At 44.2% G+C, this 25,102-nt stretch overlaps 4 protein-coding genes across 4 annotated transcripts; 2 read left to right on the plus strand and 2 right to left on the minus strand.

Annotated features, from left to right (window-relative positions):
- Positions 1-653: 653 nt before the first annotated feature.
- LOC101752574 (nuclear/nucleolar GTPase 2) lies at positions 654-4,760 on the minus strand. Its single transcript, XM_004984302.4, has 11 exons — positions 4,409-4,760; positions 4,042-4,175; positions 3,645-3,774; positions 3,192-3,352; positions 2,996-3,097; positions 2,789-2,893; positions 2,573-2,701; positions 2,350-2,490; positions 1,698-1,798; positions 1,457-1,514; positions 654-1,268 (listed from the first exon to the last, which is right to left on the minus strand). The coding sequence occupies exons 1-11, from the start codon at positions 4,659-4,661 to the stop codon at positions 957-959; spliced, it is 1,626 nt and encodes a 541-aa protein (XP_004984359.1). The 5' UTR covers positions 4,662-4,760; the 3' UTR covers positions 654-956.
- Positions 4,761-6,346: 1,586 nt separating this feature from the next.
- LOC101752989 (nucleolar protein 56) lies at positions 6,347-9,205 on the plus strand. The gene is made up of 8 exons (XM_004984303.4): positions 6,347-6,637; positions 6,721-6,935; positions 7,114-7,271; positions 7,421-7,608; positions 7,697-7,949; positions 8,100-8,248; positions 8,352-8,504; positions 8,621-9,205. Exons 1-8 carry the CDS (start codon positions 6,433-6,435, stop codon positions 8,956-8,958), a joined length of 1,659 nt encoding a protein of 552 aa, XP_004984360.1. The 5' UTR covers positions 6,347-6,432; the 3' UTR covers positions 8,959-9,205.
- Positions 9,206-9,685: 480 nt separating this feature from the next.
- On the minus strand, positions 9,686-13,912 carry LOC101753388 (SAC3 family protein C). The gene is made up of 8 exons (XM_004984304.2): positions 13,597-13,912; positions 13,310-13,410; positions 11,989-12,210; positions 11,159-11,377; positions 10,940-11,025; positions 10,616-10,712; positions 10,101-10,193; positions 9,686-10,016 (listed from the first exon to the last, which is right to left on the minus strand). The coding sequence occupies exons 1-8, from the start codon at positions 13,811-13,813 to the stop codon at positions 9,861-9,863; spliced, it is 1,191 nt and encodes a 396-aa protein (XP_004984361.1). The 5' UTR covers positions 13,814-13,912; the 3' UTR covers positions 9,686-9,860.
- Positions 13,913-21,382: 7,470 nt separating this feature from the next.
- Positions 21,383-23,509, plus strand: LOC101753800 (probable E3 ubiquitin-protein ligase RHC1A). The gene is made up of 2 exons (XM_004984305.3): positions 21,383-21,541; positions 22,416-23,509. The coding sequence occupies exon 2, from the start codon at positions 22,476-22,478 to the stop codon at positions 23,331-23,333; it is 858 nt and encodes a 285-aa protein (XP_004984362.1). The 5' UTR covers positions 21,383-21,541; positions 22,416-22,475; the 3' UTR covers positions 23,334-23,509.
- Positions 23,510-25,102: the final 1,593 nt, after the last annotated feature.

The raw sequence follows: 25,102 nt of genomic DNA on the forward strand, positions 1-25,102 counted from the left end.
GCTCCAGGTGTAGACGTGGACAGACCCCGTAGGATAAGCCGGAGTCGCAGCACCTATCAAAAAGGCTTTGAGTCAAACTCGAACATGCTAGATGTTACTTAGGGGATGTTTGGATACCCCTGCTAAACTTTAGCACATGTCACATTGGATGTTTGGATACTAATTAGGAGTATTAAACATAATCTAATTACAAAACTAATTGCACAGATGGAATCTAATTCGCGAGACGAATCTATTAAGTCTAATAGTCCATGATTTGAACAATGTGGTGCTACAGTAACCATTTGTAATGATGGATTAATTAGCCTTAATATATTCGTCTCGCGAATTAGACTCCATCTATGCAATTAGTTTTGTAATTAGATCATATTTAATCCTCCTAATTAACATCCGATATGACCCTACTAAAATTTTAGCACCTCGTATCCAAACACCCTCTTAAAAAATTTAGCACCTCATATCCAAACACTACCTTAAACCCTTTCACCAGCCTAACCTATAATCGTGTGTTGCCACTGTGAAGCCTTCTCCACTAAGAAGTCACAACACAAGACGATTTGGAAGAAGCCAACGCCCTACCAAACAAGGATGCAAGTACGTAGCAATTCACGAAGTCGCCAAAAACAGTAAGTTCAGAATAGAAAGCGGTAGTATAAAAAAAATAAGGATGACCTGACTCGATTTTTTGAAGTAAGATATGTAACTGTAATTGTTGTACAGATAAACATTGCGATCCAACGAGGTAGGCTAGCAAACTGCTCTACTTGCCCTATTACAAGATTTAGGTACGATAATAAAGTTACAAAAAAGGAGACGAATCGCTAAGCAAATCACCATCTTTGTAGCAGCTGAACCAACATGAATCCTTTTTCTGGCACTACAGTGATAATGAGGTTAAGTAGCTACACACTCCTGAGCCCTGACATATCAACTTTAGTCCATATCTGTACCCAAGATTACTCTGATTGCTCAGGAACTTCGCTGTCTTCATTATCTTCACTTTCGCTGTCTTCATTATCTCCATCATGTTCCTTATGGCAGGGTACATTCATGTTCTGCTGCGATGAAATTATTCCTGCAATGGCTTTCATGGCAGCAGCAGTCCTATCGCTGCTTACTCCGTCCTCTTCAGTTTTCTCAACAGGCTCGGCACCTTCAGATGCACCATCGTCACTCTGTTGAGGAGGGGGTACAAAAAAGGGAATTTTACCCCTCTGCCAGTCATGAAGAACCATCTTGGCTACCGTTGTCAGGTCAGGCTCCCCACCCTGAGAACCAAAAGCATAATCATTAGGGTAAACAATATCATTACTAGGTGAATTGTCAAATAAATCACACCATGTCTAACACAGGAGTACTATAGGAAACTGTAATAAGCAGGTATATATAGTTTCCCTACAAATTAGCTGGGAGAAACACTTGGTAGAAATATAGCAAGACTCAGCACATGCAATACCTTGAGAAGTTTTCCAGTAGTCCTGCACAGCTGGACAAGAAAATCGTTATCATCAGCCCTGCAGAGAACAGATAAATTCAGCCTAAGACCGTGCCATGGGTTTAATTGTATCAAACTCTAAAGATCAGTGTCTATACATAGGAATATGCTGAAAAGGCTGTTAGTATATATGCATCAGCTCATCAGGGAGTATATAAATAATGCACGGTGTGTTCCTATCAACATGAAAGATGCAACATACCAATCTTGAATTTTGTACGCTCTTTGCAGATGCTCTTTTTTAACACGCCTCAGAACTTCACCAATGTGCTCAGCAGCATCCGCCAAATTTGTCACTCGTACCTTGTGATAATTACATAAATTAGAAAGAATACATGTATTGATGAAGGGATGATAAGAAAAACTAGTGTTTCTAAGATGGTTGACATCAGAACAAATACGAGAATATTCAATAGGACATATCAACACTATTCTCCTTAAAAAGTGTAGAGTACCGCATCATGTTGAACTAAAACACCGTCTCCTATGTGAAGATAGCTTGCTAGTTATGTGCACATCATTTAGCATAGTTATCCAATGGTCTAGCTATAACACGTTCTATAAACTACCATGAATTCAATGGGTGGTTAAATGCTGCATGGGTATTGAAATTGCGTTATAGACTGACTACTAATGAGCAGTAGCTAGCTTTTATCTCTCTTCATTTATTCACTTCGCCACGTGTGCAAAGAAAAAAAAATCAGATGTGGATCTAACTGACAAGTTACTGTTGGGGACCTTAGATATCTGTTCTATGCACAATAGCAACTAGGGGGACACTAGATGCTTGAAATAATTTTTTTTGACCAATCCAACTAAAAAAGATTAAATGTGCAGAGAGCTGAGATACATACCACACCCTTTAAAACTATATCAGTTTCTGAATCATTATTTTGATACACAACGCCAGGACAATCGATCAAAAAGATCTTTTTAGTGAGAGTGATGTACTGCCACACTTTTGTCTCTCCAGGAATGGGCGCGACCTTGCAAACCTGCAGGCATAATCCAATCCTCAGAATAACCTAAAACGATGACCAGAATGACATCTTGAAAGCATGGAGAGGAGAGAATTACACTCTTCGACCGTAGTGTGTTAATAACTGATGACTTCCCAACATTGGGGTACCCAACAAATCCAACAGATATAGCTTGTTTGTCATTCTTCAAACGAGCAAACTGCCTCAATACTGACAAAAGAGATCCCTGGTCGTGTTCAGAAAAATTAAGGGGTCATTAGATAATAGAACAGAGATGTTACACTGAAAAAGATACTGCAAAATGCAAACTTACTTTGCCAAATGACTTGTTGATGCTAGCATGGAATGCTAGGGTGGGATAGTTCTTTGACAGGGTCCTTAACCATCCTTTTGTAGCCCAAGCAGGGATTAGATCACACTAAATGAAAAATAGAACAAATAATCAATATGCCATCAGATATCAAACAGGAAAGTGACAAAGCTTTTGTACAAGGATAAGCTGCAGCGCTTAAATTGATACCTTGTTTAGTAAGAAAACTAAGTGTTTGTGTTTGCAATTCTCCTTTAGATGTTTCTCTAGATGGTAGCATCGAGTGCCCATTGGATCCCTAGCATCCAACACCTGCAGGATAAAAAAATATATATATACTTATGAAACCTTTGGTTGAGTTCACAAAGTAATTTTCACATTGACGGATACAAGGCTGTGTACTAACCTGCACAACAACATCTGAAGAATCAATAACTTTGTAGAGTTCACCCCAGATTCTTTTGCTCTGACCCTTCTCAAACATTGTATGCCTCACTAGATCCCGTAAGCCATCTTCTTCTTCCTCCCTTGGCAACTTTGAGGAAGCATATTTTTGCTCAAATGCATCTGAAGGAAGATAAAACAACAAGCATGTTCATGCAAACAAAACAGAAAGACACCAAACAAGGCTGTGCGAAAAATGACCATGTTCACTATCCAACTGGCTTAAAAATTGCATGTTCTACTCGCAATTACAGAACATCAATAACTGACAGCATTGGTGACCAACAATAGTGGAGTCAACTTAAAAGGTTAAACGGGACAAATCAAATTGCCCTATTCTAAAGTGACATACACCACTTTCGAATTCTAATTATTCAGAAGCAACAAAACTAAATCATCAACAGACATGACTCACCTTGAGAATCATCAGCTTTCTTCAGCAAAGATTCATAGTCAAGAGCAGTTAGTTTCGGGCGTTTCCTCTTGCCCTTTGGCCCAAAAGCATGCTCAAAAGGCTCAACATCAAGCAAATGGGCTCTCGCTTGCTGCATCGAGACAAGCAAACTTACATAAGAACAACTCTCAATAAAGTAGGGTAATTTATAGTGGGTAGAATAAAAGGCTGTCATGTTTCCTTATTATTAAATATCCAACCGAGACAACACTTCATCAACCAACTAGAAAGGGGAACAATATTGATACCAGTTGCATCAAAAAGTCACATGCATGCTATTGTTTTGCCCCTTTCACCAACATTTCAACAGGCTGATGACCATCATGACTGATGATAATGATATACGCAAGAGTAGCACCTTTTGATGATCCTGCAGTAGTGATAGAGGCAGCTTCCGCTCTTTCAGGATGACACTGAAGTTGTCAGAAAGATGATTCTGGAGTTCCTCCCGAAACAATGCAAGCTGTGGCTGGCCCACAACCCGGGTATTGCCTGCAATTACCAAGAACCAGATCAGCACAAGATAGGTACAAGCAATCAGCATCCATCAATGGACATATAACACGTGTGGCAAACATCAGAACAAGCAACGATTGCTACAGCGCAGCAATTCATCCTGGAGCCACAAGGCAGCATTTGACAGCTTAACTGATGCACCAGCTGAGGCCAATTGAAAGCATATAGGCACAGAGAGGGTCGGGATGGGCTTGGGGCGATTTGCTCACCGAACCACCGGCGGTCGGGCTCGATGCGGGTGTTGGGGAGCTCCTTGGACTGGAACTCGTTTCTGAGCACCTTCCCGGAGCGGTCCCTCTTGGGCCGCGTCTTGTACATCTGGAGCCGCCGCACGGTCGCCGCGGACCGGGCCCCGCCGCCGGCGCCGCCGCCCGCGCCCTTCTTGTCATTGGGGCGGTTGACGTCGTTCGAGTGCCGCGGCTTGCCCGACACGTTCACCGCCTTCTCCTTCTTCTTCGCCATGTCCCTCCCTCTTGTTCTTGATTCTCTTGTGGGTTCGCGAGGGGGGCGGCGACCGGCGAGAAGAGTCGTAGGAGAGGCGGTGGGAAAGAGGAGGAAACGAGGTAGGGAGTGCTAGGGTTTTGAGAGGACACGGATGGGAGCGGGTGGAGGGCGCGTGCGTCTCACGTGCGCGTGAGGTGATGGGCCTTTTGTGGGCTGGGACTAGCCGAATAGAAGGTACACAAACTGTTGACTTGTTGGCCCATTACTCGCACGACGGCTAGCCTGTGCTTGTACGTAACGAAGACTCGGTGCCGAAGTTGGATTATCTTGGAGGTACTCCCTTCCTCCAACCAATTTTAAAGTTTGACCAAATTTATACAAAATAATATTAATATTTATGGTACAAAATAAATATCAATAGATTAATTATGTTTTTTTATATTTTCATACTAGATCTATTTGGAGATGTGAATGTTAGTACTATTTTGTATAAATTTGGTCAAACTTAAAACTGTTTGGCTCCTTAGGAAGCGAGAGTAGCATTCTTTTTGGGATGGAGAGAATAGCATAAAGTCGAGCGTATTTTTCGATGCTACTGATCCTATAATAATTAAGAAATACTCCTTTCGTTCCAAAACGTAGGTTGTTTTAAGTTTTTTATAATTATATCTAGATTCATAACAAAATGCATGTATTTAGAAAAATCATTTGAAATGGAGAGAGTACTCTTCATATAAGCTTAATTTGCAACCAGTCATTTTTTCAAAGAATATGTGCACCGCGCTTCTCATGTCTGTCCACGCATGAAACCAAGCCTTTTGGCAGTCAGCTTTGCATTGTTGCATGTCTCCTCAATGCAAACCACCTCGGACCTCGCCAGGCTTTTTTTTCATCTCATTGTTATTCTTTGGCGTTGAGAAGATTGAGAGGCGTGGTCATTCTCAGCTCTAGGTATGATGCTCAGTTAGGACTTAGGAACAAGACAGGATAGCACAAAGATTCCTACTATACGGTGAACATTGAAGAAAATTGATATATAAACAAGCACGAGAACGATTATAATTCTTTCTTTTGAAAGTTATTTCGTTGCTATGCATGTGGTTATTATGTCCTTTTAAAGTTGGTAATACTACCTCATTAGACCTATTTGGATATGTTATTGCTAAAGTTTAGCACATTTAAAGTTTAACACTTCCACCCATTAACACTCCCGCTAAACTTTTAAAATTTAGCACTTCCACACATTAGCACTCTAGCTAAACTTCTCACTTCCACCCATTGTCACTCCCGATTGGAGGCATGGCTAATAGATAGAGCTAAAGTCCATGTAATGTCACTTTTGCCCCTTTATCTTCTCACCTCCTCCCTTTCTCTCTCCTACTTTTTATCTTTTCACAAGCTATTAGCATCCATTAGGTCTTCCCCACCAGCTAATATTTTTGCACCTTTTTGAGGGTGGCCTAAATCCCATCAGCCCTCCCGTTTCGATGGGCTAATGCATAAAGATACTAAATTTTATCACTTTCACCCATTAGCTATGCGATCCAACAGGTCTTAATCCAAACTCCAAAGTATAATACAGTACTACCTAATCCACGAATGGAGAAATAAGAAATTAGAGGAGGGTGAGAAGGAAAAATGTAAATCCGACGGCCCACACGAGCCCAGCCTGAGCCCATAAATCTGCCCCCGGCGCCAGCCATGTCTCCCTTGTCCTCCTAAAACCCTAACCCCTCCGCCGCCCCCAAACCCCAACCAGCAGCAGCCGCCGCCGCCATCCGCCGGCGAGATGGCGCTGTACCTGCTGTTCGAGTCGGCCTCCGGCTACGGCCTCTTCCACGCGTATGGCATCGACGAGATCGGCCAGAGCGTGGAAGCTGTGCGCTCCTCCGTCCTGGACCTCGACCGCTTCGGCAAGGCCGTCAAGCTCACCGCCTTCAACCCCTTCTCCTCCGCAGTCGACGCGCTCAACCAGTGCAACGCCATCTCCGAAGGTCCGATTCTCCCCACCTAATGACGCAGCCTCGCTGCGAGGCGCGTCCGTTTTGACGCGGGGTTTGGCCATATTTTTGGGCAGGGATCATGACCGATGAGCTGAGGAGCTTCCTGGAGCTGAACCTGCCCAAGCCCAAGGAGGGGAAGAAGGCCAAGTACAGCCTTGGCGTCGTCGAGCCAAAGGTCGGCTCCCACATCGCAGAGGTCACCGGCATCCCTTGCCAGAGCAACGAGTTCGTCCAAGAGCTGCTCCGCGGCGTCCGCCTCCACTTCGACCGCTTCATTAAGGAGCTCAAGGTGCTTATATTCGCATATCATATTATGCATTATAAGCTTTTGTTGTGGCTTTGAGTTGCGTAAATATTGAAGCTTTGCCCGCTGGGCGTGTGGATAGGTTATCGTAGGCCTACATTTGTGGTAAAGCTCGAAGCATGGTTGTGCTTAATTTTTTAGTTTTGTCTGTGGTTGATTGTAGGAGTCGGACTTGGAGAAGGCCCAACTTGGCCTGGGGCATAGCTACAGCAGGGCCAAGGTGAAGTTCAATGTGAATCGTGTTGACAACATGGTGATTCAGGCAATATTTCTTTTGGATACTCTTGACAAGGACATCAACTCCTTCTCCATGAGAGTTAGGTCTGTTAATTTTTCTTCTGTAATGTTTCTTGATTGTCTTATGTAGGCTGTAATCTGGAGTCATTGCATATTTGTGTTTGAGGTTATCAGCTCTGGTAGGGTACTTTGGGTGTATGGCAGTATATTGATTGCTTGCTTAAAAAATGCAGGGAATGGTTCTCGTGGCACTTCCCTGAGCTTGTCAAGATTGTCAATGACAACTACATATATGCCAAGCTTGCTAAATTTATTGTTAACAAATCTGATTTGGCGGAGAAAGATGTTCCTGCTTTGGCTGATATAGTTGGTGATCTGGACAAGGCTAAAGAAATTGTTGAAGCAGCAAAGGCTTCAATGGGTAATGCGATATGGCACTGTTGATTTAGTTCGACTATAGTGGTCATAGTAAATTCACATGTGATTTGTTTGTTCTTGTTTGTTTTCAGGCCAGGATCTGTCACCAGTTGATTTGATTAATGTCCAGCAATTTGCCCAGAGGGTTATGAATTTGTCTGAATACCGTAAAAACCTTTATGAATATCTTGTGACTAAGATGAATGATATTGCGCCGAATCTAACATCATTGATTGGTGAAGTTGTTGGAGCTCGCCTAATCTCTCATGCTGGCAGTCTTTCAAATCTTGCCAAGTGCCCTGCCTCCACTCTTCAAATACTTGGTGCTGAGAAGGCACTTTTCAGGTTGCTGTTGAAACATTTTATGATTTCCCAGTGTTTTTGTAATTCTAATTTGACTTTAGAAATAGTTCTCTTAAACTGATCCCATATGAATAAACTTCGGCAAATAGTCGCAACAATATTCCTCTTACACTTCTCTTTATTGTCCACCAGAGCACTGAAAACTCGAGGGAACACACCGAAGTATGGTCTCATATTCCACTCGTCCTTTATTGGCCGTGCTACAACCAAGAACAAAGGCAGAATGGCTCGCTACCTGGCAAACAAATGCTCGATTGCATCACGCATTGATTGCTACTCAGGTTAGTTTCAGGGAGTTCTGTTAAAAGACTCTTTCGCATACTGATTATTCTCATTCAGAAGACATTCCTCTTGATTGTTTTTCACCTGTACATGTGACTTCAGAGGCAAGTACCTCTGTCTTTGGCCAAAAGTTGCGTGAGCAAGTTGAGGAGAGACTGGAATTCTATGACAAGGGTGTTGCGCCTCGTAAAAATCTCGATGTGATGAAAGCTGCTATTGACAGTATGGTCAATGGAACCTCAATCGATGATGATGGTAATAGGCTAATTCCTTACATCTATCAGAAATGCAAGCACTTTCAATTTTAATTTCCACTGGAACAGACCCATTCCACGTTCAATGTTGTTTACGGTGTTCTTCAATGTATGCAGATAATGAGAAGACTGATGCATCTGCCAAGAAAAGCAAGAAAAAGAAGTCCAAGACAGAGGCTGATGGTGATGCAATGGACCTGGATAAGCCCTCCAATGCTGCTGATGGCGAAGCTGAGCCTGGAACCGAGAAGAAGAAGAAGAAAAAGAAGCATAAGCTAGAGGAGGAGACCCAGGAGCAGGAGAATGGCGCTGCCAATGGTGACGCTGAGGTTAACGAAACTCCCAAGAAGAAGAAGAAGAAGAGCCGCGAAGTTTCAGAGGATGCTGAACCTAAGACAGCCACTGAAGGGAAGAAGAAAAAGAAGAAGAAGTCCAAGGCCGAGGATGATGAGTAGTTTACCTACTGTATGGTGATGAATTCAGAGTATTTGTTGAAAACAGAGATGAACATCTAGGTTGTGGTCCATGCAGAGTTCGATGAAATCCTGCTCGACTATGAAGTTTTCCTATCTTCTCTATATGTGGTTTTGGTTCCCGTCGAGGGTGTGGAATCCTAGTAGACTGCGTGGAATTTTTGTTTGTTGAAGAGGCTAATGCACTCGTGATCTGTCAGCTAGTATCAGGGTTAAACCCTTTTTGCCATGTGGTGGTTTGGGATTATTTCAGTTCTGAAAGATCGAACCCGGTAGAGCCTTAGTTTGGTGTACGATTGTGAAGAATGCGACTATGCAACTCCAAATCCATTTTTAACCGGACTCCGGACTTGTTTTCGACAAGGAGCTCGAGGCGATCGGCCAGGATGCGAATGACTGCTAGGGAGAGGATGACGGATGACCGTGTGGGCTCAACGCCGGGAATTGGCCAGGAAGCATGGTTACTCGGAAATCGTTTCCTCCCTTCGGGAAGGAAAAACAAGTTGGTTCTCATACGAGCTAAATCACCAAAGACGGGCCCAAAACTGTTATGACTATTGCATCTCATGCTCAGACCAAAATCCCACTCCAACGACAAGGACATCTCCGCCCATGCGGCAAACTCCACGACTCAAGCCTCAGATTGACGATGCTACGCCAAAAGTACAGACTCTTACGTTCTGCACGTGAAGCTAGAAGGGCAAGCAAGTAGCATGAAGAGTCTCAAAATCTTAGCAGAAGTTGTACACAGTATCATTCAGACATTTTCTTGTAACAGTAGGAAGTATTTGTTTGGGGCACCTCAAGAAATGTTTTATACATAACATGCGTGACAAGTAATTTCTTGATACACAATCTATTGAACCTGAATTACAGTGCTCTTTTCATCTTTCAACCTCCCTTGAGATGTAAATGCCATTACTTCGGGGCATGGATGTTGGTAGGCTGAAGCTTGTCTGTTTAGGCGCAAAAGCTTTCATACCTTCGCTTGTCCTGATTTCAAGTCCACATATTCCACAAAGAGTTTCTAGTTCCAACTCCTGAATGATTGCACATAAGATTCAGATATTACCAAAAGGCCAACAGCAGTGCAATTCATAGGTTCTAGCTTACTGTAAGATTACCTCAATCATCAGGATTCCTGACAAATGTTCCAAAGGGTGGTGTTGGAGTTTGTAGCCGCTATGGTTAAAGTACATTAAGGCTCTAGCTCGGACCTTCAGCAGCGACGTGGTAGAAATTTGAAGTTGATGCCCAAAAACAAAATAATCAGCAATAGTTTAAGCTTGTGCACAAGGCAAAGAATATCATATTGTTTATTTTCCCTCCTAACATGAGGGTACTAGTTTTGATATAAAACAACTGAAAAACATCACTAGTGTCAGAAAGACAAACTCCAGATGGTTTTACTTTTTAATATGAAAGGATCAAAACAGAATTAAAAGTATAGTTGACAATCGAAATAACTTGAAACCATTTTGCCACGAAATCAATCATATGTTCAGTATTATATAGGCTTAAAAGGCGTTTTAGTGACAACAAATAGGCCTGTTAAAAAAAGGCTAAGAAACCAATATAGAAGGATAAGGTTATGCCTTCAACGAAAAATGCCAACCTTTGCCATCTCATCTGGACTCACCTCATTGAGAAAAGGTTCTACAAGGCGCAACTGAAGATCGGTTGCTTCAGCTGCTATCATGCAAAAGAAACGCTTGAAGTTTCCTAGCTGGTAGCATCTACAATAAACATATACAATTATCTAAGATTAAAAAAAACATGGTTCAGCATGAAAGTAGTCAGCTATGAATCAGCTACATACTTATGACTAAAACATACAACTGGATGCACAGACGGAAAGTCAAAATGATGACATAAGCTTTGGACTGAATTATGAGAATAGAAATAGGAGCATGCACAAAAAAAATGAAGGTTCACATTGGCAAGCAATACAAATAGAAGTTACCTCAATAAATTTCTCACAAATATCATTTCCTTCGATTGTCTAACTTGAGTAGCTAATCGGCTATACCACAAAGAGAGTGAATCTACCTGAAGATAAATAGAAAATCAGGCTATGTAGTATTTACTAGATGGAGTAAGGTAAAGCACAAATCACCTTAATAGGTAAATAGAACAAGTTTGAACATGGAATGGAAGCAATAAGAATGGGGAAAGAATTTACCATTTTGGGTATCTTGCAGCCTAAATGTAGAAGCACATAGAAGGAATAATATTCGGCCTCTCTTTTGCTGTGGGAATCACTCTCATGGATTACGTGATACATATCAAACAGTGAAAGCAAGCATTTTGTTAGCTGCTCCATGTTTAGGAAACACAATGAAGCATCTGAATCCTGGCAAGACCTAGCAAGTCTCTGGTGGGACCTAATATGAAATGTTACCTAGGAAGTAGACAGGTATTAGATAAAGCTATAAAGAGAAATACTTTAATATAAGTTTGCACTGGAAGCAATGATATTGCTCCAGCTGAGAAAAAAAAGTATGCAGAAATATAACAAATAACAAGGCCAATATTTTTTTTAAAAAAAAGGCTACCAAGTGAGTTAAAACTGGTAGCAAATGCCTGACAGAAATTATGACCCATTAAACAATAATTCAGAGAAAAAAAACATAATTTCTATTCCGAATTGAGAACAAAAGAGAACCTAAACAACCATTTGAGCATATCTAGTTATCCTGCCTGATATCATGTGCATGGAGTGAATATTTGGTCAACATTATAAAAAAGAATAGCAACATTCCTTCAAGAAAATAAAAAGAAAATTAAGGTTGTTTTGCAGAGTACAGAAAATATAACTTAAACCGAATGAAATATGGTTTTTGAATCAAGAGAAACTGCCATCTGGCCTCCCCAAACTTAGTGTCAAGGGTCACCAGACTAAACTCTATTGAAATTTCAATGTTAAAATTGAAGCTTCAAGAAGAACAAGACAATGTAGAATTATAAAACATTGTTGAAGAGATAAAGGGAGTTCACAAGATGGGAATATACCACATCCTCATATATTTGAACTGCTTGATCATTCACTATATTCTGCATACTGAGGTCTTGTCTTATAGACCTTGTCCTATCAAAGATGAAATCATGGATTGTCTCAAATGGATGCTCTGAAGAATCCAGTAAATGCAAAAGATAATCCATTGTTTCTCGCAAAACCGGTAGAGGACGTATATCTGATGCCATTACATTTGTGGAAGATATAGTTCTGCAGAACTAGCATGAAACCAGGGGTTAGAAAAAGAAGATTGGAATTCACAGAATACTCATGGGTAATTTCGATCTTTGATAAATAAACAAAGTTCATGCAGTCATTCAGACAAACAGAAAAGCATAAATGGCTGCCTGACATTTTTCAGTTGATAGATCAGATATACCATGAGATTCATAAATGGAACTATTTTACTACAGTAGAATACATAAAAAATATTTATGATTTTGTAGCCATCATTAGTGGCATGCATCATTTGACTCACAACTCATTGCAGCATGGGAAACTCATACTTGGATCAACAGGTAAAAAACTTACTCTTTTGATGTCTATATTGCTACCTACAGTTCATAATTTCAGCAGTTAGTAAAGACCGCAAGGATGTAGGACAGGGGATTATATAATTTTATCATCATTTGAGGAGATAAAAGCTCTGTTTTTTTAAAGATGGCCTCCTAGGCTGCTATAGAAAGGTTCTACTGATTTACTACCATCTACTCTCACAAACTTCTTTCTTTCTCTTCCAATGTGATGTCAAATTAAGTTAAGCGGAATTCTTTTACAAGTTATCAAGCCTATTCCTTGCGACCTTCCATTCTAGCCATTCAGGAACACAGGATTGTCTCTAATCCGATAACTCTAGAAGAGGAGAGAATCCCAAGCAAAAGGAAATGCAGGTCTAACTAAAATGTAGGGCCAACATGTCCTCATAAATAATAACAACCCAGCTTCGTTTTGTTCTGGAAATGATTGGACAAAAAGAATGCACATGAAGGCAGGTGCTGACATCGGTGGCATATGCAACAATAGTTTGCAAATCGCAACTAACATAAAGAGTTCGCCGGTTCCAGCACACGCGACGATCTCCCTGTAAGAAAACGTACATGGACAGTTGCATGAACGTATGCATCCAACGACATAAATCCACAGAGAGCAGGCGCTAACCTAACTACCACATGGAAGGGCCAAGCTAGTCAGGCCATTTGAATTGGGAGAAGACTACAAGCAGTCAAGCACATACAGGCAAAAGGACCAGCAAGGAAGCAAAAGCCTCACACATCGGCACGAACAAACGCAAGGCCAATCAAGAAAGGGACGGCTCACCTTCTTGACGGCGAGGGAAGGAGACGTGCGCGCGGGGTCGCCGCCCACCCGCTCGAGCACGGCCAGGTCCCTCAGCCGCTCCCTCTGCGCTCGTTCCCTCGCTGCAACGGAGACCACGGCAACCATGAGCTCAGGCGCCACACGAACGATCAATCTGGACCGCTCTAGTCGCGCGATTTCATCGAGCAGGTGGTGCGCGTTGGCGCCAGGGGAACATCAACCCGCCTGTTGCCATCGCCTTCGCCTGACCGGCGGCTAACGCGGACGAGAGAACGCAGGATGTTTACCTGGGCACATGTCGGGGCAGGTGCCCATGATCGGCGCTGCGTCGTCGACGGTAGAGGCTGGGGCAAGGTTGACCGCCGCGGAGGAGGCGGTAGAGGAAGGAGGTGGTGGGGAGGGGCGGCCTCCGCCGCCGCCGCCTCGTCCGCGTCCGCGTCCTCGCCAGTCTCGGCCGCGGGAGGAGCTCCAGCCCCGGTGGCTCGCCTCGCCGCGGCGGTCCATGGTTGCTGCCTCTGCCTGGCTCAGCGGCGTGGAAAGTTCGGTGCGGGCCTGCGGGGACTTCGATCTGGAGCTCCTGGAGTAGTTTAGAAATTTGGAGATGGTCGAGGCCTCGAGGGAGAGAATTCGGGGGTGTTTGGGAACACCTATTAAAATTTAACACGTGTCACATCAGATGTTTGGATGCTAATTAGGAGTACTAAATATAAGTTAATTACAAAACTAATTGCACAGATGGAGTATAATTTGCGAGACGAATCTATTAAGTCTAATTAGTCCATGATTTGATAATGTGGTGCTGCAGTAACCATTTGCTAATGATGGATTAATTATGCTTAATAGATTCGTCGAATTAGCACAAGGTTCTGCAATTAGTTTTATAATTAGCTCATGTTTAGTCCTCTTAATTAGCATCCGAACATCCGATGTGACACTGTTAAAGTTTAGCACCTCGTATCCAAACAGCCCCTTGGAGTAGCCGCTTCAGTCAACCGTTTTAACTGCTTGATTCGGGGGGAAATGTTTAAGGAAAAACTCACCTATTCAATTTATCCAGGTCACCCTGACCAAAATGCAGACTTAATTTACTCCCTCCTCCTATTGATACCGGCTAAACCGGATTTCTACCTGATTTTGCCTACATGGCATGATTTGCATATTTGACGTGGACTACATGTCACCTAGCCGAGTCGTTCCGAGCGCCACACTAGCTTGCGCGAGGGCGCAAGCTGAGTTATAGTGATGCGCCTCGCACGCAGCCACCCTCACGATAGCCAGACTGCAGAGCCGAACCTCGCACGCCCACTATCTAAGCCTCACACCTGGTTTCTTGCTCCACGCGCGCATGTATCTGCTACTCGTCTAGTCAAACGCTTTTGCCTGCGTTGTCGATTTGAATCAAAATAAAAAGACACGGCAACACCGCTCTACTTGCAAGCCTTCAGGAAAGTCCAGGCTTATCTGCTATCATGATAAGTGTGAGCAGCTTCACACGAGAATGCATGCGCCCTTGTCAATTTCACAAGAACACAAATGATGCAGGATAAAACTTTTTCCAATTGCGGCAACACAAATGACACCCAACGATCCGATCCATAGAGTACATCATTTAGCATTCTATTCATGCTGAATAATCAAACAAAAAATTTAACAAAAATGAGTCCCAACAGGAACACACAGGAACATGCTCTGGAAAAATCTCAGCCACCTTTTTTTCTGCATAGTATTGTTTGTTCTGAATACTTTGAAGAGGGAACATTCAAATCTGAAAAATAAGGACTATCAATGTACATTGTGTGCATAGTAACATTAAACATCCATTTAGAGTAACACAAGGACTAAAACTATATAGAAATGGAAAATAACAATAAAAAGGATTGCAGCTTTCGACTCCCAAAATGCTATCACTTTTAGGCAGTTTAAAGACAGACAAACAAGGAGAAAACAAGGAGAAAGTTTAAGCAATTCTGCCACTTCAAGTAATACAGCACACACTAGTATGTTAGATTACTGGTTGCTGGAACCTAACCACCAGAGCTTTCGATCAATCAGTTAATGCTACTGATGTGGGTTTTTTCTCTAAAGTGACAACAAATTCTCCTGAAGGATACTGGTAGTCATCAGTTTCGCAGAGAACATGAATATAAAATGCCTGTTTCAGACTTCCTGTGTTGAGAAAAAAACAATCACGGAAGGCATAATAAGCATGATATAGCTGCATATCACAATTCACAATTTCCATCTATTCCATTCCAATTTAATCCCTAATCTCACGCCTTCAACAACCGATTAATGGGATGCCTAGTAAAGCGTTGTTCCAATCATCCGGATTGCGGCGGCAGAGAAAGGAAGGGTGAAGGGGAAACTGTCGGAGGAAAGGAAACACAAGTCAATCGGGGTAGGGGTTAGCGAGGAGCTCGTCGAGTGCGTTGTAGCTTGGCTTGGGTGACGAGTGCAGCTGACCAGGCACAGGTGGCTTGGCTAGGCTTGGTGGCTCGGCACATGCAATCCATGTCAACTGAGATGGATCAAAACAATGTACACGTGGATAAAACCGGGTGGAAATCCAGTTTAGGGGGTAAATTCAATAGGAGGAGGGAGTAAATTAAGCTAATATTTTGGTTAGGGGGTGGGACGGATAAATTGAATAGGTGAGAGGAGTAAAATGGACTTTTTCTAATGTTTAAACTGCTCCACGGTCATTTCGAGTTTCCGATACGAAAACTTATTTCGAGTGCTTCAACTTTGTATAAAATAATCCGACTAAGGGCTTGTTTGGATAGAAGAGTATTAGGGTGGAATGAAGGGGATTAAGTCTAAAATGACCTAATTTCTCCTCCAATCCCTCCCATTCTACTCTAATCCGCTGCTACCCAAATAAGCCCTAAATAAAAATAATAGTGCAACCAAATCACATCACTTGATGGTTTATACGTCCTTTTAACACCTTGACAAGTGTGCAAGTCATCCCATAGAAACATGATGTCCTAGGTTCCTAGCTTCATCTTTTATGAATCAACATACGGTGATTGGTGAATGATTTTTGTTAAAACGGGGAAAACGAATTTGTTGTTTTTTAACATGGTAAGATGCACATGGAGGCACGTGTTCAAAAAATTTCCATAAATATATTAAAATAAGAAAAATGCAATATAATATATAAAATGTATTTTGTATAGTAACCTGTACGTGTACGTGAGAATGGAGATATTTCTTCGCAAGAAATGACAATGGAGATATTCCAATTAACTGATGGTCAGTTTCAGTACCATTCGATATCATTTTTCCCTTATATAAGTATCATTTCTGTGGAGCTAGTTTTGATCACCACCATCCAGAACAAGATCATTGAACGATCCAGTTGATTCTAGCGACCATGATATACACATGGTTCGGTGGTGCGGATCAATTGGCCTCAACTTTCAAGGGTGCTCCTGTGCATGATTGTGAACTATAAATTTGCTGTTAAATAAACTACGAACGCTTGCATGAACCAATAACATGTCATACCTAGAGGTGGTAATGGATCATGATCCTCGTGCCTCCTTCGTAATCCAACTCAGCCCTATGTATATTTAGCTCAAAATCATATAGTATGTTAGCCCAGCTCTTGTTGGATCTTAAATTTGTTAGGCTAAATTAGATAAATTTTTACTACACCTAATCATACCTGCCGTGTTGGTCGTTTTTCCTTTGTCCTTCCTATTACGGTAATTCTCCCTTGATTTTGCACGTTTCTCATTCTTTTGACCGCTACTTTATGCAAGATCATGATGTTCAATTCCACGATGATCTGCAATAGTAAATGTGTCAACAAAAAATCAAAAGTACAAAAAAAAATACACGTATGCAATTAGAATCTTCAAGTTTACAGCCACCAATTATTTGTTCTACACACAATGCCGTCAAACCAAACTCTTCTCTCAGTCCCTTACATCCACGATTGGACTCTTTTTTTCAAGGAACGGTCACGGACTGTGCACCATTTCTATTGATAAAGCATTTAAACTGTACACCAAAAGAGAAATCAATCACCGCTCGGAAAAGCCAACTCATGGTTCGTTGTGTTTGTGACAAAACCACAAATAGAGGGAGACAATCTATCAGGAGTTAAGATTCGATGCTATTATTAAAAAAAATACAATGCAATAAATCTGCAGTATATCACCAAGTAGCACACTGATTTATCATGTATGACGTCCATGTTCAGTAGCAGCAGGGTTGGTAGTTAATACCAAATTATAGGGAAGAAGGCAACGCGTCTCTCAGAACAACTGAAAAGCAACGTAGTTGGAACCTGTGCTAAAATAACATGGTAAAGGCAGCACAAAAGTACACAAGGATCTGAATCAAACAAAAGCCTCACCTGCCGGGCGTAGTCGATGGTGCGCGGATTTCGTGTTGCGCGCGGTGGAACTCCTAGCCAAGAGCAGATGGTGATCGACCGAGGCAGCACTCGTATCGTGGAAACCTTGCTGCGCGCAGCCACCGTAGCAAGTCGTGGCGACAGCGATGCCACATTTGCAATGCGCAGTCGGGATAGATCCTCTAAGGAAAAGAAGATGACTCCTACTAGTAAATCATACTAGGACTCGTAACAATGTAATCCTGCTAGGACTCCTACCTTATAACCGACTAGTAATCTCGCCCTCTGAGTATATAATGGAGAGTAGGAGTTCCTAGATCAATAGGTGAAGATCTCATAAAACCATAACAGAGGACCAAATCTTCAACACCAAACAACACCCGAGCGCAGGGCGCAATATACAACATCTCAAATAAAACGCAAGGTATTACGCTACTCTGATGGCCCGAACCTGTATAAATCCGTGTCCTGTGTTCTCACTTTTACCTTGAAGTTTCAAGTCCGGCGATCCCCCACCAACCAATCTACTACCTCGGGATACCTCTCAATAAGTTATCGGGTATAAAACACCGACATCTGACGCGTCAAGTAGCGGCTCTCGCCAAAGATCCACCGGCGAACTCGATGGCTTGAGTCGTCATCAAGCCCACCATCACATTCGAAGAAGGCGTGACGTTCATCTTCGGCTCCTGGGTCTGCGTCGTGGACGACACTGGGAACTTCCACCGCTACATTGCGCTGGCCTCGGAGGAGAAGCGCTACAATATCAACCTCCATCGTCAAGCTTTGAAGGATTTCGTTGAAAAATTCAACAAAATTTTCGATATCTTCCAAAGCTCAAGGGACGAGTCCGAGTACAAGATGACACTCATGTTGGCAAAAACATTGTGGCATCGCACGATCTTGATCGAGCCGGTGGGAGTTGCTATGCAGCCACTGTATGAGTCTGCAGGTGGAATACACTCATGAACTCATGGTGGTGGCGGTGGCACTGCCAAGAAATAGTCGTCACAACCTCAACATCGACAAGCTCCTCGAGCAGCGTGGTGACAGACTATGGCGAATCCTCGACAGAGACGATCCTCGAGCGGTGGCGGCGTTGCCTGTTGTGATGATGAAGGCATGCGGCCACGACTAGAAAAAGAACCTCTACTACCGGTCCTAAACTGCCCTCTAGTGCTGGTTGGCCAATTGGTACTAGAGGGGTCCCTCCAGTGCTGGTTGGAATAACCGGTACTAGAGAGTATTAAAAAATTAAAAAAATCGAATCCCCTCGCGAGCCCCGCCACCACCGGCGGCGGCCCTCCCGCCCCCACCCCCGTCGGCGACCCCCACCCCCTCCCCCACCGCTGGCGGCTCCCGCCATCTGGTCGTGCCTCCGCCGCCCCTCTCGAGTGCCTCCCGACTCGGATCCAACTCCTCCCGCCCCTCCGAATGCCACCGGCTCCTCTGCCACACACCACCGCCGGCTCGTCCTCCACCCAGCGGCGCCTCCTGAGTGCCGCCGCCATCCCGCCGCCCGCCGCCGCTCCTTACCACCGATGAGGGACGAGCAGAGGGGAGAGGGGAGGGGAGGCAGGAGGAGGGCCGGGTGCCGCCACCGCTAGCTCCTGCGCCGGTGAGAGAGAGAGCGAGAGAGGAGAGAGAGGAAGGGGAGGCAGGAGCAGAGGATAAGGAGGAGTTGGTGCGTGCGTTGGTCAGGATAAGAAGGAGCGTGTGTGCGTTGTTGGAATCTTAAAAATATCCTAAGTGTTGCTTGGGTGGACGGGGAGGCTTCCAGTACCGGTTGGGGGCTTCCCCAGTACTATCTCTAAGTACCGGTTGGAGCCTCCATCCGATACTAAATCCTCTAGTACCGGGCTCTAGTATCAGATGGAGCTCTCATCCAGTACTAGAAGGTCTTTGGGGCTCCCTACTTTGGAACCGATACTAATACTAATATTATTACTGGATCCAAATGTAATCGATACTAAATCTAGGACAAGGGATCAGTTTTCTTGTAGTGGGCTCCTCGACGGCGACAGCCCCCCACGGCAGCGACGTGGGTGACGATGGCCTGGGGCTTCTCGACGTGAAATGGAGACGACACGCCCTCAAGCGGCGTGGTTACGACAGCCTGCGGCACCTCGACCGGCGTCGACCCCTCGGGCAACGTTGGAAAATTGGAAGAAGCAATCACGCGTCAGGTGCTAATTGCCGGCTAATGTGATCTCGGGTGCACGTAGCTTTTGGAAAGTGGAAACGTGCGCTTGATCTCGGTGGCAATCAGTCCGATGCAAACTTGGCAAGTGTACGAGAAGTTAACCATGCCTTCCTTTTACAAATTGAGGCATTCTTTTGGAAACTCCAAAGAAGGAAACACAACATGATTTCTCGCTTGGGAGATGGATTTATGCGGTGGGTACGGCAAGCGGGTAGATGGTTTCATGGTGAAAAAAAAGGAAAATAGCAGTCATTTTCTAAAGTGATGTTTTCTCCCTTTCCAACACTTTCCAACACCTTCCGACAATAGGTCCTTTGTAAGGGGTACGGGAAAATTATTTTGGGTAGAAAACATTTTTAATTATTTTGGATCCTTATAGTATAGATTTGGATTCTTATAAGTATATATATAGTATGGATAGACTAGTGAGGCTTAACACTACAACGTCCGGCATATCTTATACCGAACACATGATCTATTTGATTCGGGAATGAATGCACTATGACTGTCATAGCGACTTTAACTTTCTTTTGGTCAGAGAATGCCACTCTTAGCTTCATTGGGAATATGGGAATTTTATAATTGCAGTATATGTTCTTTAGCATGCGAACCTAAGAAGATACAATGATATTATGTGGATATCGCATCTTTCTTCAAACCTCGATATGTTGTTAGATTCACCTAATAAAAGGCAACTCATGTATTTTGTTTCTTATTGTCTTCAAAGGGTGACATTGACCACCTTTTCAGTATCTATAAAATCTAATAGATTCATAATAGCACTCTTCATGATAAAGATAAACCTACATATACTATATTCCAAATATAAATATTTAAATTAAAATTTAAAAGTTTAACCGTACCTCCTCAGCACGACAAATATTTAGTTTCAACCGTATGATCAGCAGTAGTTTTTGTTTTATATTCTAGCAAGGTCCACATGGAAGCGACAGAACCATGTCCTGGGCCACGAGATTAGCGCGTCCTCCCAGCGTTACCAGCACGAAGGAAACCTCATCATAATCCGCCCCCGACACCATGACGCAGCACCACGTGACGGGACATCCCCATCCGTCCGTCCGTTCCTCCCACCGACGGTCGATCCAGCCTCGTATCGCGTGGCCTGCGGGACATTTAACGTGGGCCCGGCGTGGCATTTCCAGCTCCCACCCGGCCCCACGCCGTCCCGTACACCGACGAGTGGGCTCGGCTCGAACGCGGGACCCACGTGTCGGCTGGGGGTGCGGCACACACCCGGGCCCCTCGGCCCGGCCACTAGTGGAAGCATCTCACGGAAAGCGAGGGGCGGGCGCGCGGCCCGGGCTCGGGACCCAAGAGAGCATCGCATCGATGCGTTCCTTCCCTTACCCGCCGGGCCCACCGTGACGGCCGCCGCTGCCAAGCGGGGCCCACGTGGGAGACAGCGACTGCAGGAGGGCTGGCGGGCGGGTGGTGGGCCCCGGCGGAGTCAAGCCGGGTGTAAATCGCGGTCTCTGGCGGCCCCCTCTTCCATCATTCCGCTCCCCACACCATCTGCCTGTGTTCGTGGCGGAGTTCCTGGCTCGCTGCGGCCTCCCCGCTCCTACCCGCCTCCTCCTCTCCCGTCCGCGGCACCGCTCCTCCCTCTCGCGGGCGGGGGCATCGACGGTTCCTTCGCCCATCGGTGAGTAAACTCGAGCTTCCTCGGACGGGTACCCTTGTTGCGGGAGCCGGTCTGGTGCCTGGCCGGATCCACGCATTTCTTCCTCCCCTCTCTGTGTCCGTTGCGGGGTTCGTGTGCAACGTGGTGCGCCTAAAGATCCAAACCCGTACTTGTATCCGCGGCTGGGTTGGGTTTTCTTGGCGGTGTTCTTCAGCGCGAGAGATCGATCCGCCGATCTCAGTGGGTGCCGCGCCGTATGACACTTCGGTGTGCCCAATTGAGGTGACTGGCGTTGTTTTTTCCCCCGGAAAAAATGCTGTTTCTCTTTCACATTGATTTTTCGAGGTGTATTTGGAACACATCGGGCGCACGTATTCTAGAACCGTATCAAAAGAAACCTATTAACGTTTAGAATGAATTGTCTTGCCTCTCCCCTCGTTTTTCGTTGCCTCTTGTTGAAGAAAAAAATAGCTCTAGGAGATGCACGAGAGTTGTTTGGAAAGTGGGTTGGAGAAAAGCCTTCACCCAAAGCAACGTTTTGTAATTTTGATCGCCGGAATCATCCTAGTCTTCTTAAGATAGGTTAAGGGTTTACTTGCTTGACTCATTAGGAACAGGTGAACGCGCATCGTATCATTCTAAAAGCGAATTCTTATATCTGCTTATCTGGAAAGCTTTATTTTTGGAAATCCTTGGGTATTCAATTAAGTCTTTTCAGCCTTGTATTTTGTATGGTTCTGATCATAGTTTCTTATTGACTTTGTTATATTGGGTCTTTGTGGAAGCTTGTGTGCATGGTCTAGTTGGATCGTGTAAGTTGTGTTTGAAATTTAGTATGCTTATATGTCCTGTTGAACTTTGTGCTCAGATCTTGAAAATCTTGTCACCTTTGCAGTGCTGAGGAGGTTCGGATTCACCTTTGAATTTTCGCAAGGCGGCACATTAGTTGGAAGAAATGTCTGGTGGCAGGCAATCATACTGGTGTTACCAATGCCGACAGCGGATAAGGCCTCGTGGCCGGGAGATGGTGTGTCCTTACTGTGATTCCGGGTTTGTGGCTGAAATGGATGATGTTGATGCTCTCATGAACCACTTCGTTGGGATGGATCCTGATTTCCAACGTGACCCAAGGTTTGGGATAATGGAGGCAATCTCCGCTGTGATGCGGCATGGTATGACTGGGATGAACAGGGAGGTTGATGTTAGAGGAAGGCCAAACATCTTTTCAGACCTAGAGATGGAGTTTGGCTCAGGGCCATGGCTGCTCTTCCGTGGCCAGCTCCCTGGTCATCTCACAGAGGATAATGGTTTCGATGTGTTCATCAATGGACGGCGTGGTGTTGGCATGAGGAGGGCAAACATTGCAGACTACTTTGTTGGGCCTGGATTGGATGATCTCATTGAGCAATTAACTCAGAATGATCGTCGTGGACCACCCCCTGCCGCACAGTCCTCGATTGATGCTATGCCCACAGTTAAGATCACTCAGAGGCATCTAAGTGGAGACTCACACTGCCCTGTCTGTAAGGAGAAGTTTGAGTTGGGATCAGAAGCAAGAGAGATGCCATGCAACCATTTGTACCACTCTGATTGCATAGTTCCTTGGCTAGAGCAGCATAATTCCTGCCCTGTTTGCCGTTACGAGCTTCCAACACAGGGTTCTGCTACTGGAGCTAGCTGCTCACGCACAAGATCAACGAACCAAAGCCAGAGCTCAAGTAGTTCAAGCAGCAGTGGGAGAACCAGTGGGCGGCAAAGGAGAAGGAACCCGTTCTCGTTCCTGTGGCCTTTCCGCTCATCAAGTTCTCGCTAGATTAGTCTGGTAATCTCTCTCTAGTTCACTATACTGCTTTAGTCAATACGCTGGCCTAATGAGCTTTAATGTGTGGGATCTTGGTACTCAACCTGTACTGTACTGTATGGCTTGTTATGATCGCCACATAATATTTCTCCTTGCAAGTATATTATTTTACCACGGTATCATAGCTACTCGATTTTGTTTACTTCTGAGATTGCAAGCAATCATAAGCCTAATTGCCGTCCAACTCAATTTTAGAAGTGACTACAGTTATGATTGCCCATGTTCTGATAATTATCTGCTGTGACTGTAGAATACATTATCCTGCTAATTATTCATAAGCACTAAAAAGGTGTCACGGTTAACCGAAAAGCAAAAGGTATGATCATGATCTGATAATAGTGAAAGCAAACACCTGACCTGTCATTTATATTTGTGCTTGCTCTTTTTAGAAGTCCTTTGAAGCTACTGCTTTACGTTGGACCATTCGTTTATGCCATCAGCTCTAGCACATCTTGATTAGATAATTGTGCTTTCATTTTGGAAAGGTTTGTCCTGTGAACAAAAAAATTGGACATAATTGACTTGGTAAATGAGTCACTAGCTGTGGTTCCATTTGACTCAATGCTCTCTGGATGGTTTATGAGCTGGCTACCTTTTCTGGACACTCCTAGCTAGTTGTTTTGTTTTCACGCCATGGTACCTACCTTGTGTATTCCAACGTCCTCTGAGTTACATTATTCTGCCAATGACATGCATTCGTGTGGTTCTTTATACTGAATTCAGCGTTGTTGGCGATTTGTATACTGAGCCACTTGCAGTGCACTTAAAATTTTATCAAACATGCGGTGAGTCACTCCTGACTTATTCTAGCCAGTAGCCAATGGTGCATGTGCTCCTGTGATGGACATCTCATAGCTTGACGTGGTATTGCCCTGCGTGAGATCATTCTGAATTCATTTCCTGTTTCCTTGACTGTACGATGAACCTGCTAACACGTGTTGATTACGCTAAACACTCTGGATGGTTATCGGATACGAAAATGTAATGGGAAATATTCAGAAGAGAAGTGTTGCTGGATAGAGATATGCAGCTAAGATGCTCTCGCCAGATGGGCGACTGGTAAACTGTTTTCAGCTCTAAAGCCTCTAATTGATGCTTCATGCTTCTTTACCTGTGACTCTTATAATTGTTATCTTTTTTCTTGCGAAAATTATAATTCTTATCCCATACGGTAGCAGACTAGATTACCAGGCTGCCGTCTTCTCACGGTTTCGCAAGAGCTTATCTGCGACCCTGAATTTTGAACCATGGGCAGTTGATGGGTGGCATTGATGCCATGTGTGTGCTGTCCTTGTCCTGAATGAATCCTGATCCATCGCTGGTTTGTGCCGGCCTGCCGGGAACCTGTCCTCGTATTCCTGCGAAGCTTCGTTGCACGGGCGGGAGCATCATCCCGTGCAACTGTGGCTCTGGTCCCTAAGGAGTAGCTTAAGGGAAACTCTGCTCCAACAGATTGAGCTCCATACGGTTTACAGTTTACTCAAGCGGCCTGTCACTTCATGACCAGAGGACCACCAGAAGCGGCACAAATTGAGCTCTTATGCCCGTCTGCTGGCTCATGGAGTGCACCGAGGCCCAAAGTAGGGACCTCAATCACACAGTATTTGTTGGGCAACCCAGCGGTCCAGCTTATGAATGAAAACTTTCCAGTTCGCAATGAACACAAACCCAGCAATGAAGGAAAAAAAAATCCAGGAAACAGTGGCATGGCTAAAATATGC

This window comes from Setaria italica, chromosome IX, assembly GCF_000263155.2.
Source record: "Setaria italica strain Yugu1 chromosome IX, Setaria_italica_v2.0, whole genome shotgun sequence".
Lineage (NCBI taxonomy): Eukaryota > Viridiplantae > Streptophyta > Magnoliopsida > Poales > Poaceae > Setaria > Setaria italica.

What these genes read in the sequence shown, in the direction of transcription:
- LOC101752989 (XM_004984303.4), top strand. Translation starts at nt 6,433, where the DNA reads ATGGCGCTGTACCTGCTGTTCGAGTCGGCCTCCGGCTACGGCCTCTTC. An exon ending in GCTTCATTAAGGAGCTCAAG is followed by an intron (nt 6,936 to 7,113) that starts GTGCTTATATTC and finishes GGTTGATTGTAG; the next exon opens with GAGTCGGACTTGGAGAAGGC. An exon ending in AACCTCAATCGATGATGATG is followed by an intron (nt 8,505 to 8,620) that starts GTAATAGGCTAA and finishes CAATGTATGCAG; the next exon opens with ATAATGAGAAGACTGATGCA.
- LOC101753388 (XM_004984304.2), bottom strand. Translation starts at nt 13,813, where the DNA reads ATGGACCGCCGCGGCGAGGCGAGCCACCGGGGCTGGAGCTCCTCCCGC. An exon ending in CTGCCCCGACATGTGCCCAG is followed by an intron (nt 13,411 to 13,596) that starts GTAAACATCCTG and finishes TCTCCGTTGCAG; the next exon opens with CGAGGGAACGAGCGCAGAGG. An exon ending in TAGAACCTTTTCTCAATGAG is followed by an intron (nt 10,194 to 10,615) that starts GTGAGTCCAGAT and finishes TCGCTGCTGAAG; the next exon opens with GTCCGAGCTAGAGCCTTAAT.
- LOC101753800 (XM_004984305.3), top strand. Translation starts at nt 22,476, where the DNA reads ATGTCTGGTGGCAGGCAATCATACTGGTGTTACCAATGCCGACAGCGG.
- LOC101752574 (XM_004984302.4), bottom strand. Translation starts at nt 4,661, where the DNA reads ATGGCGAAGAAGAAGGAGAAGGCGGTGAACGTGTCGGGCAAGCCGCGG. An exon ending in GCCCGACCGCCGGTGGTTCG is followed by an intron (nt 4,176 to 4,408) that starts GTGAGCAAATCG and finishes TGGTAATTGCAG; the next exon opens with GCAATACCCGGGTTGTGGGC. An exon ending in GAAAGCTGATGATTCTCAAG is followed by an intron (nt 3,353 to 3,644) that starts GTGAGTCATGTC and finishes ATCTTCCTTCAG; the next exon opens with ATGCATTTGAGCAAAAATAT.